Source organism: Astyanax mexicanus, chromosome 6, assembly GCF_023375975.1.
Source record: "Astyanax mexicanus isolate ESR-SI-001 chromosome 6, AstMex3_surface, whole genome shotgun sequence".
Classification (NCBI taxonomy): domain Eukaryota; kingdom Metazoa; phylum Chordata; class Actinopteri; order Characiformes; family Acestrorhamphidae; genus Astyanax; species Astyanax mexicanus.
This window is the reverse complement of record NC_064413.1, coordinates 54,225,001-54,252,008: the sequence shown is the minus strand read 5'-3', so window position 1 is coordinate 54,252,008 and position 27,008 is coordinate 54,225,001. Positions and strand designations below refer to the sequence as shown.

The following is a 27,008-nucleotide window of genomic DNA, read 5'->3' as shown; positions in this document are numbered from 1 at the left end:
TCTATATCATCAGAATTACTGTCTATACCCATAGAATTACTGTCTGTATCATCAGAATTACTGTCTATACCCATAGAATTACTCGGTAGGATCTGAACTGATGATCGCCTTACACTTAATCAGTAGCAGTTAGACTGTAGGGCCGGTCTAGAGCTGTAAAATTACACTATATAAAAACAGACTTCTGAACAATTTTACCTTTCTCTTCTTTCTTACACAGAAAAGTACACAACTACACAACCCTATCTAACTGCTGCATGCTTGAAACTCAGGAAATTGTGTGTTAAAATTTATAATATTTCTATAATATTAATAATTAGCAGAAAATGAGAAATGGCTGAAATAACAAAAAAGATGCAGAGCTTTTAGACCTCAAATAATGCAAAGAAAACAAGACATTTTAAGAGTTCAGAAATCAATATTTGGTGGAATAACCCTGTTTTTTAACCACAGTTCTCATGCATTTTGGCATCATGTTCTCCTCCACCAGTCTTACACACTGCTTTTGGATAACTTTATGCTGCTTTACTCCTGGTGCAAAACATTCAAGCAGTTCAGTTTGGTGGTTTGATGGTTTGTGATCATCCATCTTCCTCTTGATTATATTCCAGAGGTTTTAAGTGCTCTCTTATTTTTTTCTAGCGCTGTATATTATATACGATATGAGTCCAAATCCACTAGCAAGTTTTGTCAATCGTTTGACTGCACTATGCCAGACCAATCAACAGGCTTGATCTAAATATAATGTTTTATATTTGCAAATATTTTGCATTATGTCTGCCACACCTTAAATTACGATTGTTTAAAATATTATCCAATCAATTAACTGATATCTTAACCTAGTTAAGATATTTGAGGTAGTTATGAGATTTAATCCATTTTATTTAAGCATAAATAATAATAAATAATAAAAGTAATCTACCTTCTGAACTCGACAGTAGTACAGACACATTGCGTTAACATCGCTAAATAAAACAGCTAATAAGGAAAAAGAGAAAAGTTGTGGCCAAAATTGGTCAAATGGCTCAATTATTTGCTAAACAAAAAATTAACACGTCAATGTTTCCAGATTTGTAAATGCAATACTGTTGACAGAATTAGTTATTTTACTTTTATCTCACTTTTATCTCAATTTAAACATAGAAAAAAGAAAATGATCTTTACCAGATGTCTCCAGAAGAACTGATCAGCAGCAGTTAGACTGTAGGGCCGGTCTGGAGCTGTAAAATTACACTATATAAAAACACAGTTCTGATAAATTTACCTTTCCCTTCTTTCTCACACAGAAACTTATACAACTACACAGCTCTACACAGAGTGGAGTGACTGTCTAACTGCTGAATGCTTACCAGGAGCCTCAAGAGATTATGTGTTAAAATTGTGTATAATATTTCTATTATATTATCTATAATTTCCCAAATCCCATATTAATCGATTCATTAACTATAACCTAACCAAGTAAATATATTTCAGATTTAATGCTTAATTTTATTTAAGCATAAATAAAAAGTAATCTACCTTCTGATCTCAACAGTAGTACAGACACATTGTGATAACATCGCTAAATAAAACTGTTAATACTTCTCTAAGCTCTGTAAAAAGAGTGAATTTGGGGCCAAAATTGGTCAAATGGTTTAATAATTTGCAAAACAAAAAATTAACATGTCAGTGTTTCTAGATTTGTGGATGCAGTAATGTTGACAGAATTAGTTATTTCACTTTTATCTCACTTTGAGTGTAAAAAATTGGAAATAAAAGTAACTGAATATTGTGTAAGATGTTTAGTCTGTGGCTGATATCTCCACAAGAACTGACGAGCTGCAGTTAGACTGTAGGGCCGGTCTGGAGCTGTAAAATTACACTATATAAAAACAGCTCTAGAGTGGAGTGACTGTCTAACTGCTTCATGCTTACCAGCAGACTATTTAACTAGTTTCAGCTGTAGATCATTAACTAATATTGCAATAATATTTTATCTAATAAACATAAATTGAGATCCCTACTGAAAAAAAATATTCATAAAATTTACTTAAAAAAAGTAAATTTATTTACTCTATGTAACATTTAAGTCTTGAAACAGAATTGAAGTTACTTAAATTTACATTAAATTAAATTTACTTAAAAAAAGCAAATGCAGAAAGTTGAAAACTTTTTTTAAGTATATTTTACGCTTCATTTTTTTCAGTGCACTTAAACTGTATCAGTTTAAGTTTTTACAGTGAAGTTTGTACGCTGGTGACACACACATATATAACGATTGTATATTATTATAATGAGACCCTATAGCTGTAGGTTCCAGTAATGCAGGCTTTGTTGAGATATGCTGTAATTACGCCTTTCATCATGTCAGCCTTTCTACTTGATAATAATAAAGGATTCATCCAGTCAGGAGCATCTTCAGCCCCTCCGTCCATCATAAATATATTAGCTTCTCGCTTCCCTGCACTGGAATCACCGCGCTAATGGAATTACATCAACTGCATCGATAAGCCCCGCCAGCACGCCTCCAAACCTCAGAGCCATTCAGCTCAATTGAGTTTTAATTGGGCGTAATGCACTTCCATTTACATTTCATTAATTACATTGACTGACCTGCTCCAGTAGGCTTCAGGCCACGGTGTGCATCCTCTCTCTGCACCTTAAAACCAGACTTAAATCCTCTCTCTGCGCCTTAAAACCAGGCTTAAATCCTCTCCTCTCTCTGCACCTTAAAACCAGTCTTAAATCCTCTCTCTGTGCCTTAAAATCAGACTTAAATCCTCTCCTCTCTCTGCGCCTTAAAACCAGGCTTAAATCCTCTCTCTGCGCCTTAAAACCAGACTTAAATCCTCTCCTCTCTCTGCGCCTTAAAACCAGACTTAAATCCTCTCTCTGCGCCTTAAAACCAGGCTTAAATCCTCTCCTCTCTCTGCGCCTTAAAACCAGGCTTAAATCCTCTCTCTGCGCCTTAAAACCAGACTTAAATGCTCTCCTCTCTCTGCGCCTTAAAACCAGGCTTAAATCCTCTCTCTGCGCCTTAAAACCAGACTTAAATCCTCTCCTCTCTCTGCGCCTTAAAACCAGACTTAAATCCTCTCTCTGCGCCTTAAAACCAAACATAAATCTTCTCTCTGCGCCTTAAAACCAGACTTAAATCCTCTGTCTGCTCCTTAAATCCAGGCTTAAATCCTCTCTCTGCGCCTTAAAACCAGACATAAATCTTCTCTCTGTGCCTTAAAACCAGACTTAAATCCTCTCTGCTCCTTAAAACCAGACTTAAATCCTCTCCTCTCTCTGCACCTTAAAACCAGACTTAAATCCTCTCCTCTCTCTGCACCTTAAAACCAGACATAAATCTTCTCTCTGCGCCTTAAAACCAGACTTAAATCCTCTCCTCTCTCTGGGCCTCAAAACCAGACTTAAATCCTCTCTGCTCCTTTAAACCAGACTTAAATCTTCTCCTCTCTCTGCGCCTTAAATCCAGACTTAAATCTTCTCCTCTCTGCTCCTTAAAACCAGACTTAAATCCTCTCTCTGCGCCTTAAAACCAGACTTAAATCCTCTCATCTCTCTGCGCCTTAAAACCAGATTTAAATCCTCTCTCTGCGCCTTAAAACCAGACTTAAATCCTCTCTCTGCGCCTTAAAACCAGACTTAAATCCTCTCTCTGCACCTTAAAACCAGACTTAAATCCTCTCATCTCTCTGCGCCTTAAAACCAGATTTAAATCCTCTCTCTGCGCCTTAAAACCAGACTTAAATCCTCTCTCTGCGCCTTAAAACCAGACTTAAATCCTCTCTCTGCGCCTTAAAACCAGACTTAAATCCTCTCTCTGCACCTTAAAACCAGACTTTAATCCTCTCCTCTCTCTGCGCCTTAAATCCAGTGAAAAACAACATATACAACAATACAGACCCACATGTACTCCAGATTTCCAGAATTCACCTTATAACCCTTAAAATAAGGATGCTTAATTCATACTTAAGAAAAAACCTTAGTAATATATTTGGAGCAATCTTAAAGTTAGCAATGATCAAATTATGAGAGCTTTAATTTAATTAATAAACAAACATAAACATGGTCAATTTTGGACTAATACTAAAGTTAAGTATGTTCACATTAAAGTATTTGATCAAATGCTAAAGCTGCAAATTCTTAAATGAAGGATGTTTGATCTAATTTCAAAGCTACACGTTGTTAAATTAGGAGTGTTTAATATAATATCACACATTGTCAAATGAATGGTGTTTGATCTAATACCAAACCTACCAATTATCTAATTAATGGAATTTATACTTAAGCTGTAATAGTGTTTAATTAAATACCGAAGATATACGAGTGTTTAATCAAAAACTAAAGCTACAAATTGTCAAATTAGTGGTGTTTAATCTAATGCCAAAACTGTACGAGTGTTTAATCTAATACTAAAGATTTAAAATATCAAAGTAAAGGTGTTAAATCTAATACTAAAGCTACAAAATATCAAAATAAAGGTGTTTAATCTAATACTAAAGCTACAAAATGTCAAAGTAAAAGGTGTTTAATATAATACCAAAGCTGAAAATTCTTAACTAAAGTATTAAATCTATTAATAAAGCTACAAATTGTTTAATTAATAGTTTTGAACTAAAACCAAAGCCATACGAGTGTTTAACACCAACACTTAAACTTGTCAAGTTAATGGTGTTTAATCTTATATAAAAGCTATAAAATCCATATAGAAGTCAAATTAAGACTGTTTGGACTTTAAAGTCTGATAAATCTGATAAATTAAGAGTGCTTGGACTAATGATATTTGGTGAAAGCTAGAAATGGTCAAATTATGAGTGGTAAAACTAGTTCTAAATAGTAGAAATAGTTAAACACAGAATGATTGGTCTAATGTTAAAGCTAAGAATAACCTTAAGTCATATTTAGATTAATTGGACTAATGGTAAAATGAAGAATTCTGGAACTACAGTTGAAGTTAAAAATGATTAAATTAAATGTAAAATTAAGATAAACAGTCTAAATATGATGTGGGCACGTAGTTGTCTGGGCACAGCTGTTTGCGTGTGAACCCCAGGGCTCTGGTCTGGGGTCTGGGGGTGTTTGGGATGTAAATATCAGACAGAATTAGACGTTAGATGAGCTGCAGGCAGCTGGTGACGGCCGCCACCTTTGAGTCTTACTCTCTTACAGAAAGTCTAAGGAAGCAATTAGGGGGTAAATGTCAGGGATCAAACGCGTGAGACACCTGAGTCACGTGTCCGGCTGGTCGGTTAGCGGAGGACACGCTCGTTTGCTGTCCCTAATGAGACACGTGTCTCGCAATCGGCTGCTGGATGGCTTTCGCTCGGGGCCTGAGCTGCGTCTGAGGCTCGGCTCGGCCTGAAAAAGAGGCTGTTAAATTCAATCGCCCACTAATTACACTCAAAACACTGCTGCCTTTCAATTAGCCATTTACTACGGAGAGAGAGAGAGAGAGAGAGAGAGAGTGAGAGAGAGAGAGTGGTGCTGCAAATTAAAAGAACAAAATAATAGCTCCAGCAGGTCTGGATGCAGTCAGCAGCAGCTGCTGTAACTGCAGGACACATTTACACTGCCTGAGATTTTTACACTTTTACACGTTTTTAATATAAATCAATCTTTTTTTATTTGCATGCTCATGATAATTCAGCATATCTAATACTGAGAAATGATTTGGGGCCCTATTTTTGTGATCTAAAGGCGATTTAGGGCGTGTCAGTATGTCTTTGCTATCGTAACGACGGGAAAAGTACACCTTGCACAGTATCGAAACACACAAAAGTCATGTACTAATTATTTTAGTTAATCATGGGTGTGGATAATTTTGGTTGTAATGTGAAATGAACCGATCAGTGTTTGTCTTGCTCATCATTCCCTTTCACTTTGGCGGATTGCTATTTTAACAGTGCATCTACCTGGACGTGTATAGACTATATCTAACTTTACTACTGGTTCATATAATCTTAAATTGGCAATTTCTAACTTAAAAACGATTTCTATCTTTAGAATTAAATCTAATAATCTTAATTTGACTATGTCTAATTTAACTATTAGTCAAATAATCTTCATTTGACCAGTTCTAACTTTAGAATTAGATCTGTCTATCTTAATTTTACCATTTCTAACTTTAGAATTAGATCTAATAATCTTAATTTGACTATGTCTACCTTAAGTATTAGTCAAATAATCTTAATTGGACTATTTCTAACTTAAGTGTTTGTTAAAATAAGCTTAAATTGGCAGTTTCTAACTGAAAAAATAGATCACTTCGTAAATTTACAATTTCTAACGTTAGTATTAGTTTAAATAATCTTAATTGGACTATTTCTAACTTTAGTATTAATTAAAATAATCTTAAATTGGCAATTTCTAAACGAACAAAAAATAGATCACAATCTTCATTTGACTATTTCTAACTTAATGATTAGTTCAAATAATCTTAATTGGACCAGTTCTAACTTTAGAATTAGAAATAATCATTTAAAGTTTACATTTTCCAATTGTAGTTTTAGTTCAAATGATCTTAAATTGGCTTTTTCTAACTTTAAAATTAAATCTAATCTATCTATCTATCTATCTATCTATCTATCTATCTATCTATCTATCTATCTATCTATCTATTGCAGATGACTTTCTCTTTCTCTTAGTTTTCTACATTTTGTCTCTTGTGAGACAGACATGAAAACTATCAGTGTTTTTCATCAGTAAGGAGACTTTGGAGGGAAAATAGTGCTTTAGAGTCCTATACACACACACACACACTCACACACACACACACACACACACACACACACACACACACACACGCACACACACACACACACACACACACACACACTCACTCAATCAGACACACACACACTGGCGTCAGAAGGTGTGTGTCGGGGGAATAGTTGTAGGTGGTAAACAGAACAGAACACAGTGTATGATTATGTTGAGGACGGCTCGGTGTGTGTTCAGCTCGTTTAGCTTTGTGTTTATACAGCACTGTCCTTCAGATATGGAAATCACTCTAAGCAGGGCTGTGGGGACGTGTGTGTGTGTGTGTGTGTGTGTGTGTGTGTGTGCGTGTGTGAATCCTTTGCAGTGCTGTAGTTCTGATTCTGTGATCTTATATTCATTAAAACCCACTTTAAACGACCTGTTGAGCAGATTTATATCAAAACTAGGGCTGGACGATACAGTCCTATAATATTATCATGATATTTCAGTTTTGTTTTTTTTTTTGCATTAATGATATTCTTGGCGAGACACCAAAACATAGAAAAATATTGTATTAATTTCAAGGCTATACTACTGCAATGACATATGCATTGTAAAGTTTTATTAAGCATAATATTATCTGATTCAAATATTCAGTAATAAATAAATAAAAAATTGTATCAAAAGAAAACCTTCTACAGGACGAAAGTGCAGAATATGCAAACATGAAAAATTATACAATCCAAATTATTTAAGCTTCACTGTAAATAGTAAAACAAATACAAAATAAAAAAGCTCTGACCTACTGCTAAAGTTAGAAATTGTCAAATTAAATGATTTGATCTAATACTAAACTTAGAAGTAGTCATATGAAGATTATCTGATCTAATTCTAAAGTTAGAAATAGTCAAATTAAGATTATTTGAACTAATTCTAAAGTTAGAAAAAGCCAAATTAAGATTATTTGAACTAATTCTAAAGTTAGAAATTGTCAAATTAAGATAATTTTATATAATGCTAAAGTTAGTAATTGTCAAATGAAGATTACTTTAACTACTTCTAAAGTTAGAAATAGTCAAATTAAGATCATTTTAATACTAAAGTTAAGATAATTTGATCTAATTTTAAAATGAAAAATAGTCAAAATACTATTATGTGAACTGATACTAAAATGATAAATATTCAAATTTAGATGATTTTAACTAATACTAAAGTTATAAATTGTCAAATTAGGATTATCTGGTCTTATAATTCTAAAGTGAAAATTTGTCATATTACGATGATTTTTACTAATTCTAAAGTTAGAAATTGTCAATTTAAGATTATGTGAACTAATACTAAAGTGAAATTTCGTTTAATATTTGATTGAATATGATCTAATATAAAGTGCTTAGACTAATGAAAACGTTACAATTTGTCAAATGTGTGTTTTGAAATAATAAAGTTAAAAATCATATTATGTAAATATTATAAAGTACAGTATGCCCTACTCTATACCACTAATTATTTTTATACCTACACAGGTGAAAGTATATATATATATATATATATATGCTACACTGAATGATCTAAATGTAAATATATGTTTATTTCTAGGGTCTTCCTGGACCTCCAGGTGAGAAAGGAGAGAACGGAGACGTCGGGCCGATGGTAAGTGTGTTTTATCATCATCACAGATCTTTACAATATCGGCGTAATCATTTTATAATGTTCTGTAGATTATTCTTTTTTTAAGGTGAAACTGTTAACTTATTTTTGCTTTTTGGAGCATCACTATTGGTCCACTCATCTTACATCTGATCATAGTGCTTCATTATTAAAGATTATAAAAATGAAAATGTAATTTGTGTTGACAGGGTCCACCTGGTCCACCCGGCCCGAGAGGTCCTCAGGGTCCCAGCGGCGCCGACGTGAGTCTCTCTCTCTCTCTCTCTCTCTCTCTCTCTCTCTCTCTCTCTCTCTCTCTTTTTATTACTTTCTACTAATCTCTCATTCTCTTCTTCTGAAACTGAGACTCAGTTCTTAATCATGTTAATCTGAGCTAAAGGCTAAAGCTGCTGTTTCCATGTGGGTCAGCCAGACGTCTTCCTTTAGCAGTTTTCTCCAGTTTCCAAGAGTCTTTTTAAGGTGTAGGAAGTGTTCCCAAAGCTCAGTTTATTCCAATTGCTACCAATTAATTGTTTGCTAAAAATCACCCCATCTTTTTTAAACAATATATTATTTGTTAGGGGTTTTTTTTGTTTACAATATACTGTTTTTAGAATTCGAAAAAATAAAGAAAAATAAATAGGGGTGTTCTAAAATGTACTGTATATATTTTACTTTTCATTGGAATTTCCTTGCCTTTGAATTAAAATGATTTTTTTTATAATTAGTGATTTCTAGGTGGCACAACTGTCTAAGTGCTGTTTAAATCCAGTTGATATATTATATGCAACACTATGAATTTATATAATGAAACAACTTCAAACAGCTCTTTAAAAAAGGGTTTGTATTGGTTAAAACGATAATTAAATTATTATATCCTTTAGTATTGTTTGATTATTGTAAATCTAAAGCTGTGTTGTATCTCAGGGTCCTCAAGGTCCTCCAGGAGGTATTGGTGGGATGGGAGCAGTGGGAGAGAAGGTAAGTGTTTTCAGTAGCTGTTCTGTAGACATGACTTTACTATTGTAAGATCTGTCAGGCAAAATTATAATTTTATTTGATTTATTTAATTTTTTTATATACAGCTCTGGAAACAATTGAGAGACCACTTCAGTTTCTAAATCAGTTTCTCTGATTTTGCTATTTATAGGTTTATGTTTTAGTAAAATGAACATTGTTGTTTTATTCTATAAACTACAGACAACATTTCTCCCAAATTCCAAATAAAAATATTTTTAAATAGTTTAATTTAGAGCCTTTATTTGCAGAAAATGAGAAATGACTGATACGTTTTAAGAGTTCAGAAATCAATATTTGGTGGAATAACCCTGGTGGTTTTTAATCACAGTTTTTAGTTTTCATGCATCTTGGCATCATCACGTTTTCCTCCACCAGTCTTACACACTGCTTTTGGATAACTTTATGCTGCTTTACTCCTGGTGCAAACATTCAATCAGTTCAGTTTGGTGGTTTGATGGTTTGTGATCATCCATCTTCCTCTTGATTATATTCCAGAGGTTTTCAATTTAGTAAAATTAAAGAAACTCATCATTTTTAAATGGTATATTTATATATATACAGTATATTTATCATGTTGTGTGATCAGTGCTGTAGATATATTGCAGTGGTTTCCATGGAAAAGCTTCTAACCAATGAAATCTCTCTCTCACAGGGAGAGCAAGGTGAGGCTGGCAACCCTGGACCCCCCGGAGAGCCTGGAACTGGAGTAAGTAGAGTGTGTGTGTGTGTGTGTGTGTGTGTGTGTGTGTGTGTGTGTGTGTGTGTGTGTGTGTGTGTGTGTGTTTCGCTCTCTTTCATGTCTAATTTGTTGCTCTGAACCAATTACCCCATTAGTGAGCTGATTAGCATAAACCCGCTGATCTGAAGCCGCTCCAAAAAATACAAATTTCAGCCCAAAATAAAGAGAAATTTATCAGGATAAATGATAATTTTCTGCAGTATTAATTCCAGGCATGTTTTCACCTAATTTGCATTAATTATTACAGTAATTATTATGATCTGTACATCTTTACAGTTTCTGTTAGTAAGTTAGTTTCAGGTTACCACTGGATTTTACCAAATCTACACTGAAAAAAGAGAATTGTTGGACCAACTTAAAAAAAATACTTCAATTGGTAACACATAAATAAATTAAGTTTTTACAAATTAAGTAAACAAGTTAGATCAACACAATTCCTTTAAGTTAGCTCAACGTAATTATTTGAGTACTTTCAAGTTGACAGTTTTCATTATCTCAACTTAAATTTAAGGCAAATCAACTTAAATTATCCAGTTTATCCAACTTAATTACGTGCTTCATAATTTTAAAGTACAATGGAAAACATTTCAAGTTGTTTAAACTCAGCAATATAACTTCTCCTGCTGCCTTAAAAGGCTGAGTTAACTCAACGTGGTATTCTCAACATATTTGGTATATTATTATTTAACTGCAAATACTGACAGTATAATACTGGAGTAAACTCAGCAAAGAGTGAACTCTGGTCACTAGAAACACAGAATAAAGTTAATGTGCTCTTACAGCCCACAAACACTGAGGCCTGGCAATCAAATTACATTATAATATTGCACGCCCAGGATAAGGTAGCTTTGGGCAACAGACAACACAAAGATGGTAAGTAAGGAAGAGGCCACACCCAATATGCAGATATATAGTGCCAGGAGCCTATAGGAAAGCTGCATGAACCAACACTCTAGAAAGAGCATTGACACAGGTAGTGACTAAAAGTTGGTTCAAATCACATTTTTTCATTGGTTCAACCAACATTTTTAAGTTTTCAGGTTGAAGTTCTCTGAACTCATTTTATTGAGTTATACTGGCCGATAAGTTCACTCCACTTAATAATATTAGTTTCCACTGACTAAAACACAGAATCACTTTTTAGAGTGAGAAAAATATATGGAATTTGGTTTTGGAATATTTTTGACTAATATTTTAGATGTTTATCATAATTCAACACAATTAAGAAACTCATCTTCTTTATATCATTTTTAAATAGTGGATTCATGAGTCCATCATCTGTTTTTATGTTTAATTAACATATTTGCGCCAGGAAATTACTGAGGTCTAACTTTACTGTATGTTTCTATAGTAGTCTATACATCTTTTAAATCTTTAAAGTTAGACTTTCATTGTAGTACGTTCTTCTTTTCCTGAGTTTCTATTGGTCAGTTTCCCTCTAATCATGGACCAATTACAGATGAGACACTGATGATGGATTCACAAATCCACCAATTACAGATGAGAGGCAAGAGGCATGTTTTGACAGCTGTTCTGTATCATATAAGAAATATATACTAATATAAACATCAAGAAATGTCTGATTTGACATGCCTGCACATTCGTCAACACAGAGGTTTAAACATAAATTTAAATAAATTGCTGATAAAACTAAATTAAACTAAATAACTTTGTTCTGCAGTTTAAAAGTAATTAAATTCAATAGATTATGAGGCTTTAAGGTGGTGCACCTGTCTAAGTGCTGTTGCGTTGAAGCTGACATTTATCTCATTTATCTCTTTATTCAATATTTTAATAAATATTTTTATAAAAAGTGCACCTACAGCTAAATCGATATATGCACATTATGTAGAAATGCAAACTGTTGGGGCTGAACGTCAGAATATGTTTACTACTTTATTGGTTAATTCAGTACCGCTTTAAAATAAGACTACCTTTATAAAGGGTTTATAAATGGTTTACAATTAGTTTATTAATGGTTACTAATTAGGTTGTAAATAATAATCAGTTATAACACATACATAGAAAGGGCAACAATGACCTGTTGTTTGCCCAAAAGTATATATAAACTATATTAAACAGCCGTCTATACTGTTGCCCTTTCTACGTATGTGTTATAACTGATTATTATTGATTTTTAAGGCATTTACAACTTAATTAGTAACAATTAATAAACCAACTGTAAACCATTTATAAACCTTTTATATAGGTAGTCTTATTTTAATGTGGTACTGAAAATTCTAACAATTAGTTCTTTAGTAGTTAGTAGTTTGGTGTGTAGACCATGCTGTGAGGAGCACTGATTCATGTAAAGGTAGCCAGAGGGTTCAAGAGCAGATGTGTAGACTCCAGCTCAATATTACATGATGCACATATATACACACAACATTATGGGTGACATACCAGAGTTCAAAAGAGGACAATTTGTTGGTGCACGTCTTGCTGGAGCATCTGTGACCAAGACAGCAAGTCTTTGTGATGCATCAAGAGCCACGGTATCCAGGGTAATGTCAGCATACCACCAAGAAGAACCAACCACATCCAACAGGATTAACTGTGGACGCTGTAAGAGGAAGCTGTGTGAAAGGGATGTTCGGGTGCTAACCCGGATTGTATCCAAAAAACATAAAACCACGGCTGATCAAATCACGCAGAATTCAATGTGCACCTCAACTCTCCTGTTTCCACCAGAACTGTCCGTCACCACAATCAATTATTGTGCTCTAAAACCAGTATGTACCTGTATGTATGTATGTATGGTTTTATTGGTGTGCCCCAGGGCTCTGTGCTCGGTCCACTCAGGTTCTGTGATTTGCTCTACAGGGACCCAAAGGCGAGAGAGGAGAGAAGGGCGAGGCCGGACCACCCGGTGCTGCTGGACCCGCCGGACCCAAAGGACCACCCGGAGATGACGGCCCCAAGGGTAACCCTGTGAGTAACCCTTTTAAAATAGCTAAAACTGGGCTGAAATCGGCTCTTTTTATCAACTATTTAAAACTATTTAAAGCATTCAGGAACATCCTGCTACAATACTCTACTTTTTTATTTTTTTACTTATTTGGGGTATCTAAATACCCTTTTGGAGCTGGAAAGTAGTATTTTTACAGCTGATTGTAATTAAAATTTTAATATTAATACTTATGGAAATTAATAATTAATGGGATTTTTTTCTCTAAACTGCTATTTTCTTCCTTTAGGGTCCCGTTGGTTTCCCTGGAGACCCTGGTCCTCCTGGTGAGCCTGGTGTTGCTGTGAGTATACATATATATTTATATATATATATATTTTTTTTTTGTGAAAATATATTATTAATTAAAGTTTATTAAAATTTGAAATAGTTTATGCATGAAAACAGATGAGAAAACTTCAGTGATTATTACATAATCTTACAGATTGAGTTGTTTAACTAAGATGTTTAATTTATGACCGAATAAATTAATTGCATTAATTAAAATTTAACTCTCTCTCTCTCTGTATAATAGGGAACAGATGGAAGTCCTGGAGAGAAGGGAGAAGATGGTGAATCTGGTCAACCTGTGAGTCCATGAATAAATTAGGATTTTTATAATGTTTTATAAACAGACTAGATTATTAATTATGTATAATAATCTATATTTATAGTATATATATATATATATTTTTTATAGCCATGTTTATAATGCCTTATGAATGCATTATAAAGAGTTGTGAGTATGTTTTATGTTTTTAGAGTCTAACGGTAACACTTTCTATGAATGTCATCTCTATAAGACTCTATAAACATATTATATATTATAACACATAATAATGCATTCATAAGGCATTATAAACATGGCTATACATATTTACAAAAATGTATAATACATCATAGCCATGTTTACTATGCATCATGAACTGTGATTATAATGCATTAATAGCTGTGTTTATAACATGTTATAACATGTTAATACATCAATACTTACTGACTAGAAAAGCTTCCAACTTATAAACACACCCTCAATAATCCTATAAATATATTTTTAACCACTCATGAATTATACTTGTTTTGAACATAATATTAGTTATAGTCAATTATAATGTGTTATAACAGGTCTTTGTGCACTCTAAGTAAAGTGACATACTTTCATTGTGGGACTATATTTTAATGATATATATATATATATATATATATACTATTTTAACATGTATATCATAAGCATAGCTTATAATGTATTATTATCACAAGTCATAATGCTTAATAAACATGGCTATAGTGGGTTATGCATTTTTATAAATATTTATAGCCATGTTATAATGCCTTATGAATGCATTATAATATATTATGAATGTAGTTATAGAGTCTAATAAAGATGACTTTCATAGAAAGTGTTACCAGTCTAACTAATAAAGATGACATTTATAGTAAGTGTTACCGAGTAAAGCTTAATGCATAATGAATTAGTCACTTAAAATGTCTTTTTCAGACTTTATTGATTTTTATTTTTTATTATTTGCTTAAAAAGGGTGTTCCCACCATAAATTCAGATATATACGTATATCTACAGATTGTACACACCCATTGCTGTGTACAGTACATGTGTAAAGCTACAGTATATGTATTATTATTATATTATTTGTGTAATATGAATTGGATCTGCAGCTCTCTGTAGTTAATGTTTATGAGAGGTTTTTAGCTGGGCTGTAGCTCCCCGCTGATTTCCCGGCTGCAGGTAAATTACAGCTTTAGGTAAAGTTTTTATTCCCTCAGTAATTTCACTGTGGAGTTAAGTGAACGGGGGGATACAGCGGGAGAGTGGATTTGCTGCAGGTCAGTAAAAAATTACCACAAAACAAAGAGGGACAAACAGCCGAGACGAGTGTAAATTACGATGCTTATTAACATTTATGAATGCAATTTGGATTCGGAGGCCAGGAGGAAAAGGTCTAATTTAGCTTTTATTAGAGTTGCGGGTTTGAAAGTGCACTTTTTTTACGGGTTGCTGGGTCTGGCCTGCAGTTTGGTTTAGTGCGGGGCTTTATTCTCAATCTGCGGCTTTATTAACGCTTAATGAACAGAGGTTTCTAGTGCTATTAAAAGTTTACGTGCTGCAATCTCTGCTCGTCCAATCATACGGCTGAAAGACATTCTAGAATAGTCTCAGGATTTACAGGATCGTTGCTTCTAATCATGGGTGATGCAGCTTTAGCTTCAGCATCAGCAGCCAGAGTCAGAGAGAGAGCACTACCTACTAGAGAAATGAAAAAAAAAAAAAGATATACAGTGCTCAAAAGTCTCTCTGACTCTGGCTGCTGATGCTGAAGCTAAAGCTGCATCACCCAGGATTTGAACCAACAATCCTGTCAAATCCTGTCTAGCCTAGTCTAGAATGTTTCTTAGCTGTGTGATTGGCTGCAGTTGGAAAAGAGGCGGAGTCAGACTAAGACATGTATCGGAGGAGGCATGCGCTTGTCCTGAATCTACTAGTATTGGAGGCATTATTATTAATAAGAGAGACTAAAATTGGATAATCAGCCTTTTAAATTGGAAAGACAGGTAAATTGGTACGCAACTACGATTTGGTTGGCAATACTTCGCAATGGCCAACCAATGACAGGTTGAGGTATGTCTCTGATTGGCTGGAGTGAAGGCCTCTGAGTATGACAACTTGTTTACACAGTAAATTGCATTTTTATCTATTTCATTCAGTGTTTGTCTGATTAAACCCAATTCATTTTTTAAATAATTGGTCCCAAATTAACAAATAATTGGTGATAACAAAAAAAAAATCTGCTGTTAATTTATGTTTCCTAACAAATGCTGTTTTTTCTTTTTGTTTCTTTGCAATAATTCACCATATTAAAGACTTATCAAGGTTTTTAATTAGGAATAAACACAAAACTAATTCATTTTCTCCTCTTTGTGAAGTCAGCACACTGTAACGTTGGAGCAGAAGAGCCTCAGTCAGTACTTTTCTCAGTAGTTTGTAAAGAAAATAAGATCTATATTTATCTAAAATCCTGAAAGAGAAAGTATCAGCAGTTCCGGTGGTCATGAGGAGTATCGGTGTTTATGTTCATGTTTAAATTATGCTAATATGATGTGTTTATTCTGCTCTAGGGTCCTCCTGGTCCATCTGGAGAAGCCGGCCCACCCGGACCCCCAGGCAAAAGAGTGAGTAACACCTTCAACTTCCTCACATTCAGCTCTACCAGGAGTCTGAGATCTTCTCATGGAAAAAAAAAATATGGTGATGGAAAGATTTCATAGATAGATTGAAGGATAGATAGAAAGATGGATGGATGAATAGATAGATTGAGGGATGCATGAATAGATGGATTGATATATGACTGGCTGGATGGATATAAAGTATAGCTACTATAAAATATTGGGTACCACTTTAAAATAAGACTACCTTTATAAAGTGTTTATAAATAGTTTACAATTAGTTTATAAATGGTTACTAATTAAGGTAAGGCTTTTACAACCTAATTAGTAACCATTTACCAACTAATTGTAAACCATTTATAAACCCTTTATATAAAGGGCTTTTTAAAGTGGTACCAAATATTGTATGGATATAAAGATTGAGGGATGGATGGATTGCTGGAAAGGTATATAGATAGATGAATGAATTGATGGATAAAGTGAGGGATGAATAAATGGATTTATAGATAGATAAATAAAATAATTAATGCATAGTTTGATGGATGGATGGGAGGAAGGGTGGAGAGATGTATGTATGTATAGAAGAATGGATAGTTAGATACATAGCTAGATGAATGAGTGAATGGGTGGATGGATAGATTGAGGAATGGATGGATTTAATGGATATATAGATAGATAAATGAAAGAATGGATGCATAGTTGGATGGATGGATGGGGATGAATGGTGGAGAGATGTTTGTATGTATAGAAGAATGGATAGTAAGATACATAGATAGATGAATGAGTGAATGGATGGATGAATGGATTGAGGAATGGATGGATTTAATGGATGTATACATAGATGAATGAAAGAATGGATGGATGGATGGATGGATGGATGGATGGATGGATGGATGGATGGATGTTGAGGAAGGGCGAAGAGATGTATGTGTGTATAGAAAAAGGATAGATAGATGAATGAATAGATTAAATGGTTTGGTTAAAAATTGCTAGCGTTTATTTTCTACATCATCCATGTCTATCTAATGGTTTCTTTAATTATACAGTAGTTTTTGATGCTCCAGCTGAATTGAGACTCTACGTTTCCAGAGTTTCCCTCTATTTTATTTCCTATAACTTCTTTCTTTTTCTTAATCTTCACAATCTTCCGTTTAACCGAGACAAGAGCCGCCCCGCTCTCATTGACTCAGACTGTTTCATCACCAGCCCATTGAGCTCCATCCAAAATCTCCGGGGAACAGCGGCTATTTGTCCCGTTTCCAACAATCGTTTTTACCGATCTCACACTTTATCATTTTCTCTGGCTGAAACTCGCCCACTTCTGTCTGCTCAGAAATAAACGCTAAAGCTGCAATCCAGCTGCAATTCCTCCAGTGCGGCGCTTTTACTTTATAGGAGGCTCTATTTAAAGCTGATGCACCTTAGATGAGTAAAATTCTCAGCAACCACGTAGCAGCCACCATAGCAACCACCTAACTACAGCATAGCAACCAATGAACCAATCAATGTGATAGGCCAGAGATAATTGTAAGACCAGTTTGTAAGCATCCCACCACACAGCAAGGAATGTAATGCCAAACACTTAGTAACACCATGGTGACCACTTAGTACCACAGCAACCACCTAGTAACTTCCTTGCAACCAGTGAGCAACAAACTTGAGTAAAATCTATCTAAATCTCAACAATCTCTCACCAACACCATGATGACCACTTATCAGTAGTATCACAGCAACCACCACACCTACCAATCCCTTAGCAACAGCACTTAAGTGACTACTTAACATCTACAGCTTAGCAGTCACCTATCAACCCCTTATTATTGACCTAGCAACCGCCTAGCATCACCAAATGTACAACTTCACAGCAACAATACAGTAACCACCTACCAAGCTCTTAGCAACCACCTAGGAACAGTCTAGCAACACCAAAAGTGACCACGTAGCAGCAACAATGTACAAAGTAGCCACCTGCCAAGCCTTTTGCAACCACATAGCAATAGCCTCTTTATAATACCAATTTAACCACTTTGCAGCAACAGAATGACCTAGCAACTGCCTAGCAACCTATTTGCATCACCATGGTGACCACTGAGCAAATATACTACTTAGTGTATATATGGTGTTCTGGTCCAGAAGTGGAATTGAACCCCAGTCTCTGGCAAAATGCATTCTGGTCTCAGATCAGACGACCGGCTGATAATCAGACCAGACTGATGAAATCAGATTTATAGAATGCCGTTCCATATCTTCTCTTTCTCTCTCCAGCCGAGCGACAGATACGTCTCTATATCGATCGGGGGTTTGAGTGACAGGGATGGGAAAGCGTTGGAATAAGCACCTCGGTGGGCGTGTAGAGGGAAATGCAGCTGTCATATCCGCCTCGGCTCGTCTCGGATCCGTCTCAGGAGCGTTTCTCCGTGTGACAGCAGGAAAATGAGGGTTCGGGCGGGCGTGAATGTAATACTCTGACGGGGGGAAGTAAACTTTTCAATTTTAGCCTGGTTATTCCACAGCGGGAATGTGGAGCGCCGTTATTGGATCAGACAATGAAATATTGATATCCCCTTTTGTTTGGGCGCAATATTGTTTCCTGTTCTTTTCATCCGTCCCCCCGGCCAATCACAGCGCAGAGTTCTGATTAGTTTACTTTGCATCGGGCCGCCTTAAAAACTTCCATTAGGGTTCGGTGTCACATTGTGTGTATCAGCGGCTCGGCGGAATATTAATATGCGTTCTGGAGCGAAAGAAAAAGAAAGAAAAATTGCTTCCTCAATCAGAGAGCTCAGAATAAAGACACAACTCTATCCTAGAGTTCGTTCCTGGCTGTTCACTAGCGATATCACAGCAACCACTTAGAAACACCCAGCATCCCTGCAATCACTAGGGATAACCTAGCAACCAATTAAACAACACCCAGCATGCCTGCATTCACTAGGGATATCAATTGGGGTATCACAACAACCAGTTAGCAACACAATCACTCGGGATATCGCTAGGGATATCACAGCAACCACTTACTGTAGCAACACCCAGCATCCCTGCAATTACTAGTGATTTCACAGCAACCACTTAGCAACACCCAGATGACCTTTTTTAATGAAGCAGCATAGCAACCCCCAATGAACCCCCTTACCAACACCTAGCATCGCTTTAATCACTACAGATATCAGAGCAACCACTTAGAAACACCCAGCATGCCTGCAATCACTAGCAATATCATTAGGGATATCACTTGGGATATCAGAGCAACCACCTAGCAACATCCAGCATCCCTGTGATCACTACAGATATCACAGCAACCACTTAGCAACACCCAGGTGACCTTTTTAAACGAAACAACATAGCAACCCCCTATGAATAGCCTAGCAACCACGAGTTGGCACACAAGAGATGATAATAGCTTTTATTTCATCCACCAGCATTGCAACCACCTACCAAGTCCTTAGCAGCCACCTTTTTGGATATTTTTCAATGGCCAACAAGACAAATCCTGTTATTATTTCTTCACAGAGAAATGACTGATTTCTTTTATCGCTTTTTTATCCTCCAGGGACCCCCAGGAGCAGCAGGAGCCGAGGGCAGGCAAGGAGAGAAAGGATCCAAGGTAACAGACCACACAAACCACCAGAAAACACCCATAAACCACCAAAAACAACCACACAAGCCCCTCAGAACACACTGAGGGAGAGGCTTTTAGGCTGAGCGTGTCCTCAGATACACAAAAGCTCAGAATTCAGACTCCCATTACTCCATTCCACTCAAACACACTCTCACAAAAACACACTCACAAAGAACACATTCACTTATCTGTGAGATGTGAATGGGTGAAAGTGTATAGACCCCTAGATTTAATAAACAGACATACAGCACTGACAGAACCAACTGGAGCTTTATATATATATATATATATATATATATATATATATATATATATATATATATATATATATGCATTCGTAATGCATAACCACATTATAGCCGTATTTAGTTTGCATTATGAATTGAGGTCATACTGCATCATAAGCTGTGTTTATAATGCTACACAATATCAATACCAAAGAAACTCTGCCACAGATTCCATAGTTCATTATAACTAATAAAGCTTCCTATTTATAAACGACCAGTTTCATGGAACTGGTATATGATATATAATTTATAGTGGATACTGAATAATGTATAGTAGTTACTGATTAATTTATAGTAGTTACTGAATAGTTTCTATTAGATACTGAGTAATTAGGAGTAGTTACTCAATTATTCATAGTAAATTCTAAACCATTAATAGTCTGTAATGATTTATTTACATAGTTACTAAATAATTGAAAGTCATTACTGAATGATAATAATAATAATAATGCCACCTATTAAATCATTTATATTAGGTACTTATATCATTTAAGCTAGATGCTGAATCATTCATAGATTTTACTGATGAATTCATACTGATGATACTTTGTACGCAGTAAGAGAAGTATGTGGAGTATTTTATTAAATAAATACTGAATTATTTATAGCAGATATTAGGGGTGTGCCATATCGTATCGTACGTGATAATATCGGCAAAAAATTTGAATATCGTGAACAATATTATACCCTGAAATGTCGTGACATATCACCCACCCCTAATTATCACATTAGGGTGCTACTTTTTGTGCTGTTTTTAGCAAAATAAAAGTTCACACTGTTCTCATTTCCTATTAAATATCTACTAGAGACAGATTATATCTGTCCAGTATCATTTATTTTACTTTATTCCTGAATATTTGTACATATTTGGAGTGCATTATTAGTATCATGACATTCTGGATTATTGACTTCTGTTACAAATCTGATAAAAGAATTATTTTTTAATATCTCAATTAGCCATATCATATTGCATGCAAAAATAAAATTATAAATATTTTTTTTCTAATTTAGTGTTAGTCATATCGCCAAAAGTATCGGTATCGTGAAAATACCATGAAATATCGTGATATTATTTGAGAGCCATATCGCCCACTCCTAGTAGATATACATTTTTGCTAAATATGTACTACATACTAACTAAATAACATCTTTAAAATAAATAAATCTTTAAATAAATCACTCAATATTAACTAAATAACACAATTTTAGTTCATATTTTAATAGTACCTATAACAGTCATAAACATTAAATGATTAATTAATGTTTCAACTAATTATACAACTAATTAACAATAGTTAATACATTTTCATAATGCTTAAGAATGTTGTAAATAATAATAAACTGATACATTTGTTAATACATTTTAGTAACTTCAGACCTCAAAAAATGCAACAAAAAAAAAATAGTTTATATTCATAAAGTTTTAAGAGTTCAGAAATCAATATTTGGGGGATTAATAACGCTGGTTTTAATCACAGTTTTTTTTTATGCATCTTGGCATCATGTTCTCCTCCACCAGTCTTACACACTGCTTTTGGATAACTTTATGCTGCTTTACTCCTGGTGTAAAAATTTAAGCAGTTCAGTTTGGTGGTTTGATGGCTTGTGATCATCCATCTTCCTCTTGATTATATTCCAGAGGTTTTTTTAATTTGGTAAAATCAAAGAAACTCATGATTTTTGAGTGGTGTCTTGTTTTTTTTACAGAGCTGTATATAAAAGAAAGGGAAAAATACAGCTAAAACGAACCAAAATAAAAAAAAAATAACTAAAAAAATCTTGTTTTTAATCCTGTTTATTCCTCTCTTTGTGTTCAGGGTGAGGCAGGAGCTGAAGGTCCTCCAGGCAAAACCGGCCCAGTAGGACCCCAGGGGCCACCCGGTAAGCCCGGTCCTGAGGGTCTGAGAGGAATCCCCGGCCCTGTGGTGAGTGTCACTACTAATACATCTATTCGTCTATTTAAACCTGTATAAAACACACACACACACACACTCTGCGCCGTACGACGCCAGCGCTGTCAAACACTGATCAATACCCCCCCGCTGCCTCTGCAGAATACACATATTTATTTATTTTACGCTTTATTTCAACACTCTTTTTGGTGGGCTATTAATCATCAGCCCCCCCTGCAGTAAATCGATGGCAGGCTGTGAGCGGTACAGACCTGTAATCATGCCTGATATTATTGGATGGATTTTTCCTCACAGGGTGAACAAGGACTTCCTGGAGCACCTGGACAAGACGGCCCACCTGGACCCATGGTGAGAGGATCACCGTCTCGCTCGTGTTCACCCTTCCTGTCTCTTCTTTCTCTTTTTACTTTGATCTTTCTGTATCCTCTGCCCTTTTGATCTGCTCTAGAGATGCACAGACAGTCTAAATCAATCTGAATTCCCATTAAAATCTGTTGTTTTTACAATTAGAATGAAATTAATAAAAAAAACTACAGATAGAAATAAGAATCGGACATCAATTTTAACATTCTTTTTTTAGCTACCAATTTTATCCTCAAAAAAAAAACTCACTACAGCAGTCGTCTATCAGATTTTATCATTTTTATAGAGTCTATACACTCTAAAAAACAGAGGTACGATATGAGTACTTTTTTGTACTCGAAGGTACATTCTTTATAATTGTACCCTCAAAGGTACAATATGGGTCTTTACAGGGTCAGATTTGTTCCCTCTGAAGTACAAAGTCATTTCTAACAGCAATAAGTACAGATTTGTACCATTTAACCAGCCAAAAGGTACATTCAGAATTCTGCATCACTGTACTAATGAACAGTATATATTTAAATTGCACATTTTTTATTTGAAAGCCAGACAATTTTGTATCATCAAGTTTTTGAGCCATTTGTAGTTGATGACAATGTTTATAATCTTTATAATCTATACTGGCACAAAAACCATGGGAACAAAAAAGGACTTTCACTGAAAGGTACTTTTTTGTACCTCAACATAAGGTACAGCCCCAGCGACAAGCTTTGTACTCTTTCAAGTACAAATCTGTACTTATATTTCTTAGAGTGTATGACTCTATTAACAAATGCATTCATAATGCATTATAAAGATGTATAATTATGCATAACACGTTATAGCCGTTTTTAGTTTGCACTATGTATTGTGGTTGTACAGCATCATAAGCTGTGTTTATAATGCTACACAATATCGATACCAAAAGATTCCATACTGCATTATAACTAACAAAGCTTCCTATTTATGAACCACCAGTTTCATGGTACTGGTGTATAATATATAATTCATAGTGCATACTGAATAATTATTAGTAAATACTAAACAAATGTGAATACTGAATAACTTATATCATTTACTGAATAATTCATAGTAAATATTAAATAATTAATAGTAGATACTAAATATATTTGTAGTAGTTACTGAATAATTAATATTAGATACTGAATAATGAATAATAGTTACTTAATAGTAGTTACTGAACAATTTATAGTATTTACTGAGTAATTTATTATATTTACTAAGTCATGTATAGTATTTACTGAGTAATATGTAGTATTTACTGAGTAATTTATTATATTTATTGAGTAATTTATTATATTTACTGATTAATTTATAGTATTTACTGAATAATTTATAGTGGATAGTGAATAACTCATAGATAATATTGAACATTTAAAATTAAAAATATAAAAAAATATTTCTCTACATCATTTCATTTCTCACTCTCTTTCTTGCTCTCTCTCTCACTCTCTTTCTCTCTCTGTAGTGTCTTTCTCATTACATCACTCTCTCTCTCTTTCTCTTTCTCTCTCTTTAGTCTCTTTCTCATTACATCTCTCTCTTTAGTCTCTTTTTCTCTCTCTTTAGTCTCTTTTTCTCTCTCTTTAGTCTCTTTTTCTCTCTCTTTAGTCTCTCTTTCTCTCTCTTTAGTCTCTTTCTCAGTACATCATTCTCTCTCTCTCTTTCTCCTTTATTTCTCTCTAGTCTGTTTCTCATTACATCACTCTCTTTAGTCTCTCTTTCTCTCTCACTCTTTTTTACTCACTCTATATTTTTTATATCACTTTCTTTTTTCTCATATCGCTCTCTCTCTCTTTTTCTCTCTTTAGTCTCTTTCTCTTTACGTCAATTTCTATTGCTCTTTCTATTACTCTCTTTTTTGCTTTCACTCTCACTCTCATTTTTATATTTCTCTCCCACTCTTTTCTCTGTATCTATTTAGTGTATTCTGCTCTCTTTGGTATCTTTATCTTTTTCTCTTTATTTCTCTCTCTCTCTTTCTCTCTCTTTAGTCTCTCTCATTACATCACTCTCTTTAGTCTCTCTTTCTCTCTCACTCTTTCTTACTCACTCTATCTTTTTATATCCCTCTCACGCTCTCTCTATTTTCTCTCTTTAGTCTCTTTCTTTTCACATCAATTCTATTTCTCTCTTTTTTGCTTTCACTCTCACACTCTCTTTTCTCTTTTCTCTGTATCTATTAAGTATCTTCTGCTCTCTTTAGTCTCTTTAACATTTTCTTTTTTTTCAGTTTCTCTATTTCTCTGTATATCACTCTCTCTTTTGTCTATCTCTCTCTCTCTCTCTCTCTCTCTCTCTCTCTCTCTCTCTCTCTCTCTCTCTCTCTCTCTCTCTCTCTCTCTCTGAGTTTGAGTGGTATCTGACTGTGTGTTCTCCTGTATCAGGGACCTCCTGGTCTGCCGGGACTGAAGGGTGATCCTGGTTCTAAGGGTGAGAAGGTGAGTGTGATTAAATTCTCCGGTTCTGTTAATGTTCTTCTCTCAGCTCTGGAGCTTCTGAACCTCCAGCAGCTCTCCCGCCTCCAGGCTCCACCTGAACTCTATCAGTTAGAGCTGCTCAGAGCTCTCAGCCAATCACTTTTCCCCTGTATAAGAATTCAGCTTTTCACTGCTTATCCAAACTCAGGCTGTGCTCCATTAAAGCAGTTTGTGATAAAGACATTAGCCCATTTCTGAGGATTAAAGTGTGAACAGCTGCAGCAGCTCCTCCGGTACACTAGGTGGCGCTGACTGATCTGCACTTAAATTACTATTACGATTAACCACAGGAATTGGATAGAAGTGTGTAAATTGATCATGATGAAGCGTTACCTAAGGGATGCACTTGTATACATTGTGAGGTGTTATGTTGTGGGGCTGATTGAACACTGGCCAGTGTGCTCATGGCAAGGCAACTTGAAGTTGGACAGGAATATGGTGGGAATACATCGTAGAAAGCTAATATTACCACCCACAAACCCCTCCAACACACACATATCCCACGGGTCAGTGTAGCATTGCCTAGCTTCCATTGGACGTGCCAAAAGTCATGGGACACAATACTAGTTCCTGTCCATTGACTTATCTTCTTAATATTAGCAAATCTTGATAACAAAGTTATGGGGGATGTCACTTTATTAATATATTTTTTCAATGTTATTGCAGCAATACGATGCATGTAACAATACACTTAACAATTTGATATGCCATAGTATATTGTGATACCACAAGCAAGACAGTATACTTTAACACACCCTCATATGTATCAAATCTGAATAAAAAAAATATCCAAATTTTTATGTAATCCAGAGATATCTAAATAACAATATCTGATACCAAGCTTTACCTAGCGATGCTCATTGCTATCTTACACTCCACTAACAATCTATTTTCACACCTTCCATCTGCGTCATTTAAATAGAAACAGAGCTTCTGAATATATTTACACTGATAGGCGTGGTAATCTGGAAATGAGGTGTGTTCAGATATAGTTCTTAAATACTGCTATCTCAGCAACAAAAAAAAAAAAACACAGATGCACCACTGTATACACTGAATACAACCTAGACAGACGTCAACAGTCTGATGTTCATCGCTATCTTGGCAATCCTGGTGCACAATGCATGTAACAAACCCAACTTTTACATCAAAGATAAACAGAATAGTAAATGAAATAACATTGCTGTTCCTGTAAATGAGCTGCTGGAGCTCCTTCACAGCGTCAACCAGCAGCTCAGTTTCCTCTGCTGAGAAGCGTTTGTTGTACACGTTTAGGTAGCTGCGCCATTAAAATAGCAATCCACCAAAGTCAGAGCTCACCTGACTCTTAAAGGAAATGATGAGCAATTGGTTTACTTCACATTGTGCCCAAAATTAACCACACCCACAATTAATTAAGAGAAGTACATGTCTTTGCACATTTCGAGCCAAGCAAGGTGTACTTTTCCCGTCGTTACGATAGCAAAGACACATTGAGACGCCCTAAATCAAGCTGCACAGTGCACAGTTACACAGTTGACAACATACCTATAGATTGCTAAAATCGGACCCATGGTCTGAAAGAGTTAAAAAAATATAAAAATTAAACAGAACTTAGATTAGTCTCTTTGTAATAAAACATACAGTTGAACAGTTAGTCAGCGTTCTTATAAATGATATAAAGGTGTACTTTTCCCGTCGTTACGATAGCAAAGACACACTGATGCCCTAAATCAAGCAGCACGGTGCACGGTTGATGACTCGCCTATAGATCGCTAATATAGGACCCATTGTTTGAAAGAGTTAAAAAATATATATAAATTAAACAGAACATAGATTAGTCTCTATGTAATAAAACGTACAGTTGAACAGTTAGTCAGCGTTCTTATAAATGATATAAAGGTGTACTTTTCCCGTGGTTACGATAGCAAAGACACACTGACACACGGCCTAAATCAAGCAGCACGGTGCACAGTTGATGGCTCGCTTATAGATCGCTAAAAATAAATAAATAAATAAACAGAACAGATTAGTCTCTTTGTAATAAAACCATACAACAATACAATAAAATATTATATTCAAATCATTTAGAGTTCCCAGACTGTTGCTGTATCTTTATAAATGATGTGAAAACAAGATAAATTTGT

The 27,008-nt window shown here is 34.9% G+C and overlaps 1 protein-coding gene across 4 annotated transcripts in view; it reads left to right on the top strand.

The window, feature by feature from the left end:
- Nucleotides 1–27,008, top strand: part of col11a1a (collagen, type XI, alpha 1a) — a 193,666-nt gene that overhangs the window by 149,074 nt on the left and 17,584 nt on the right. For all 4 annotated transcript variants that reach the window (XM_049480869.1, XM_049480871.1, XM_049480870.1 and 1 more), the window contains 12 exons: nt 8,287–8,340; nt 8,547–8,600; nt 9,265–9,318; nt 10,010–10,063; nt 12,920–13,027; nt 13,294–13,347; nt 13,579–13,632; nt 16,173–16,226; nt 19,771–19,824; nt 21,944–22,051; nt 22,334–22,387; nt 24,790–24,843. In XM_049480869.1, coding sequence (XP_049336826.1) covers nt 8,287–8,340; nt 8,547–8,600; nt 9,265–9,318; nt 10,010–10,063; nt 12,920–13,027; nt 13,294–13,347; nt 13,579–13,632; nt 16,173–16,226; nt 19,771–19,824; nt 21,944–22,051; nt 22,334–22,387; nt 24,790–24,843 — 756 coding nt within the window. The remainder of the gene's footprint in view (nt 1–8,286; nt 8,341–8,546; nt 8,601–9,264; nt 9,319–10,009; nt 10,064–12,919; nt 13,028–13,293; nt 13,348–13,578; nt 13,633–16,172; nt 16,227–19,770; nt 19,825–21,943; nt 22,052–22,333; nt 22,388–24,789; nt 24,844–27,008) is intronic.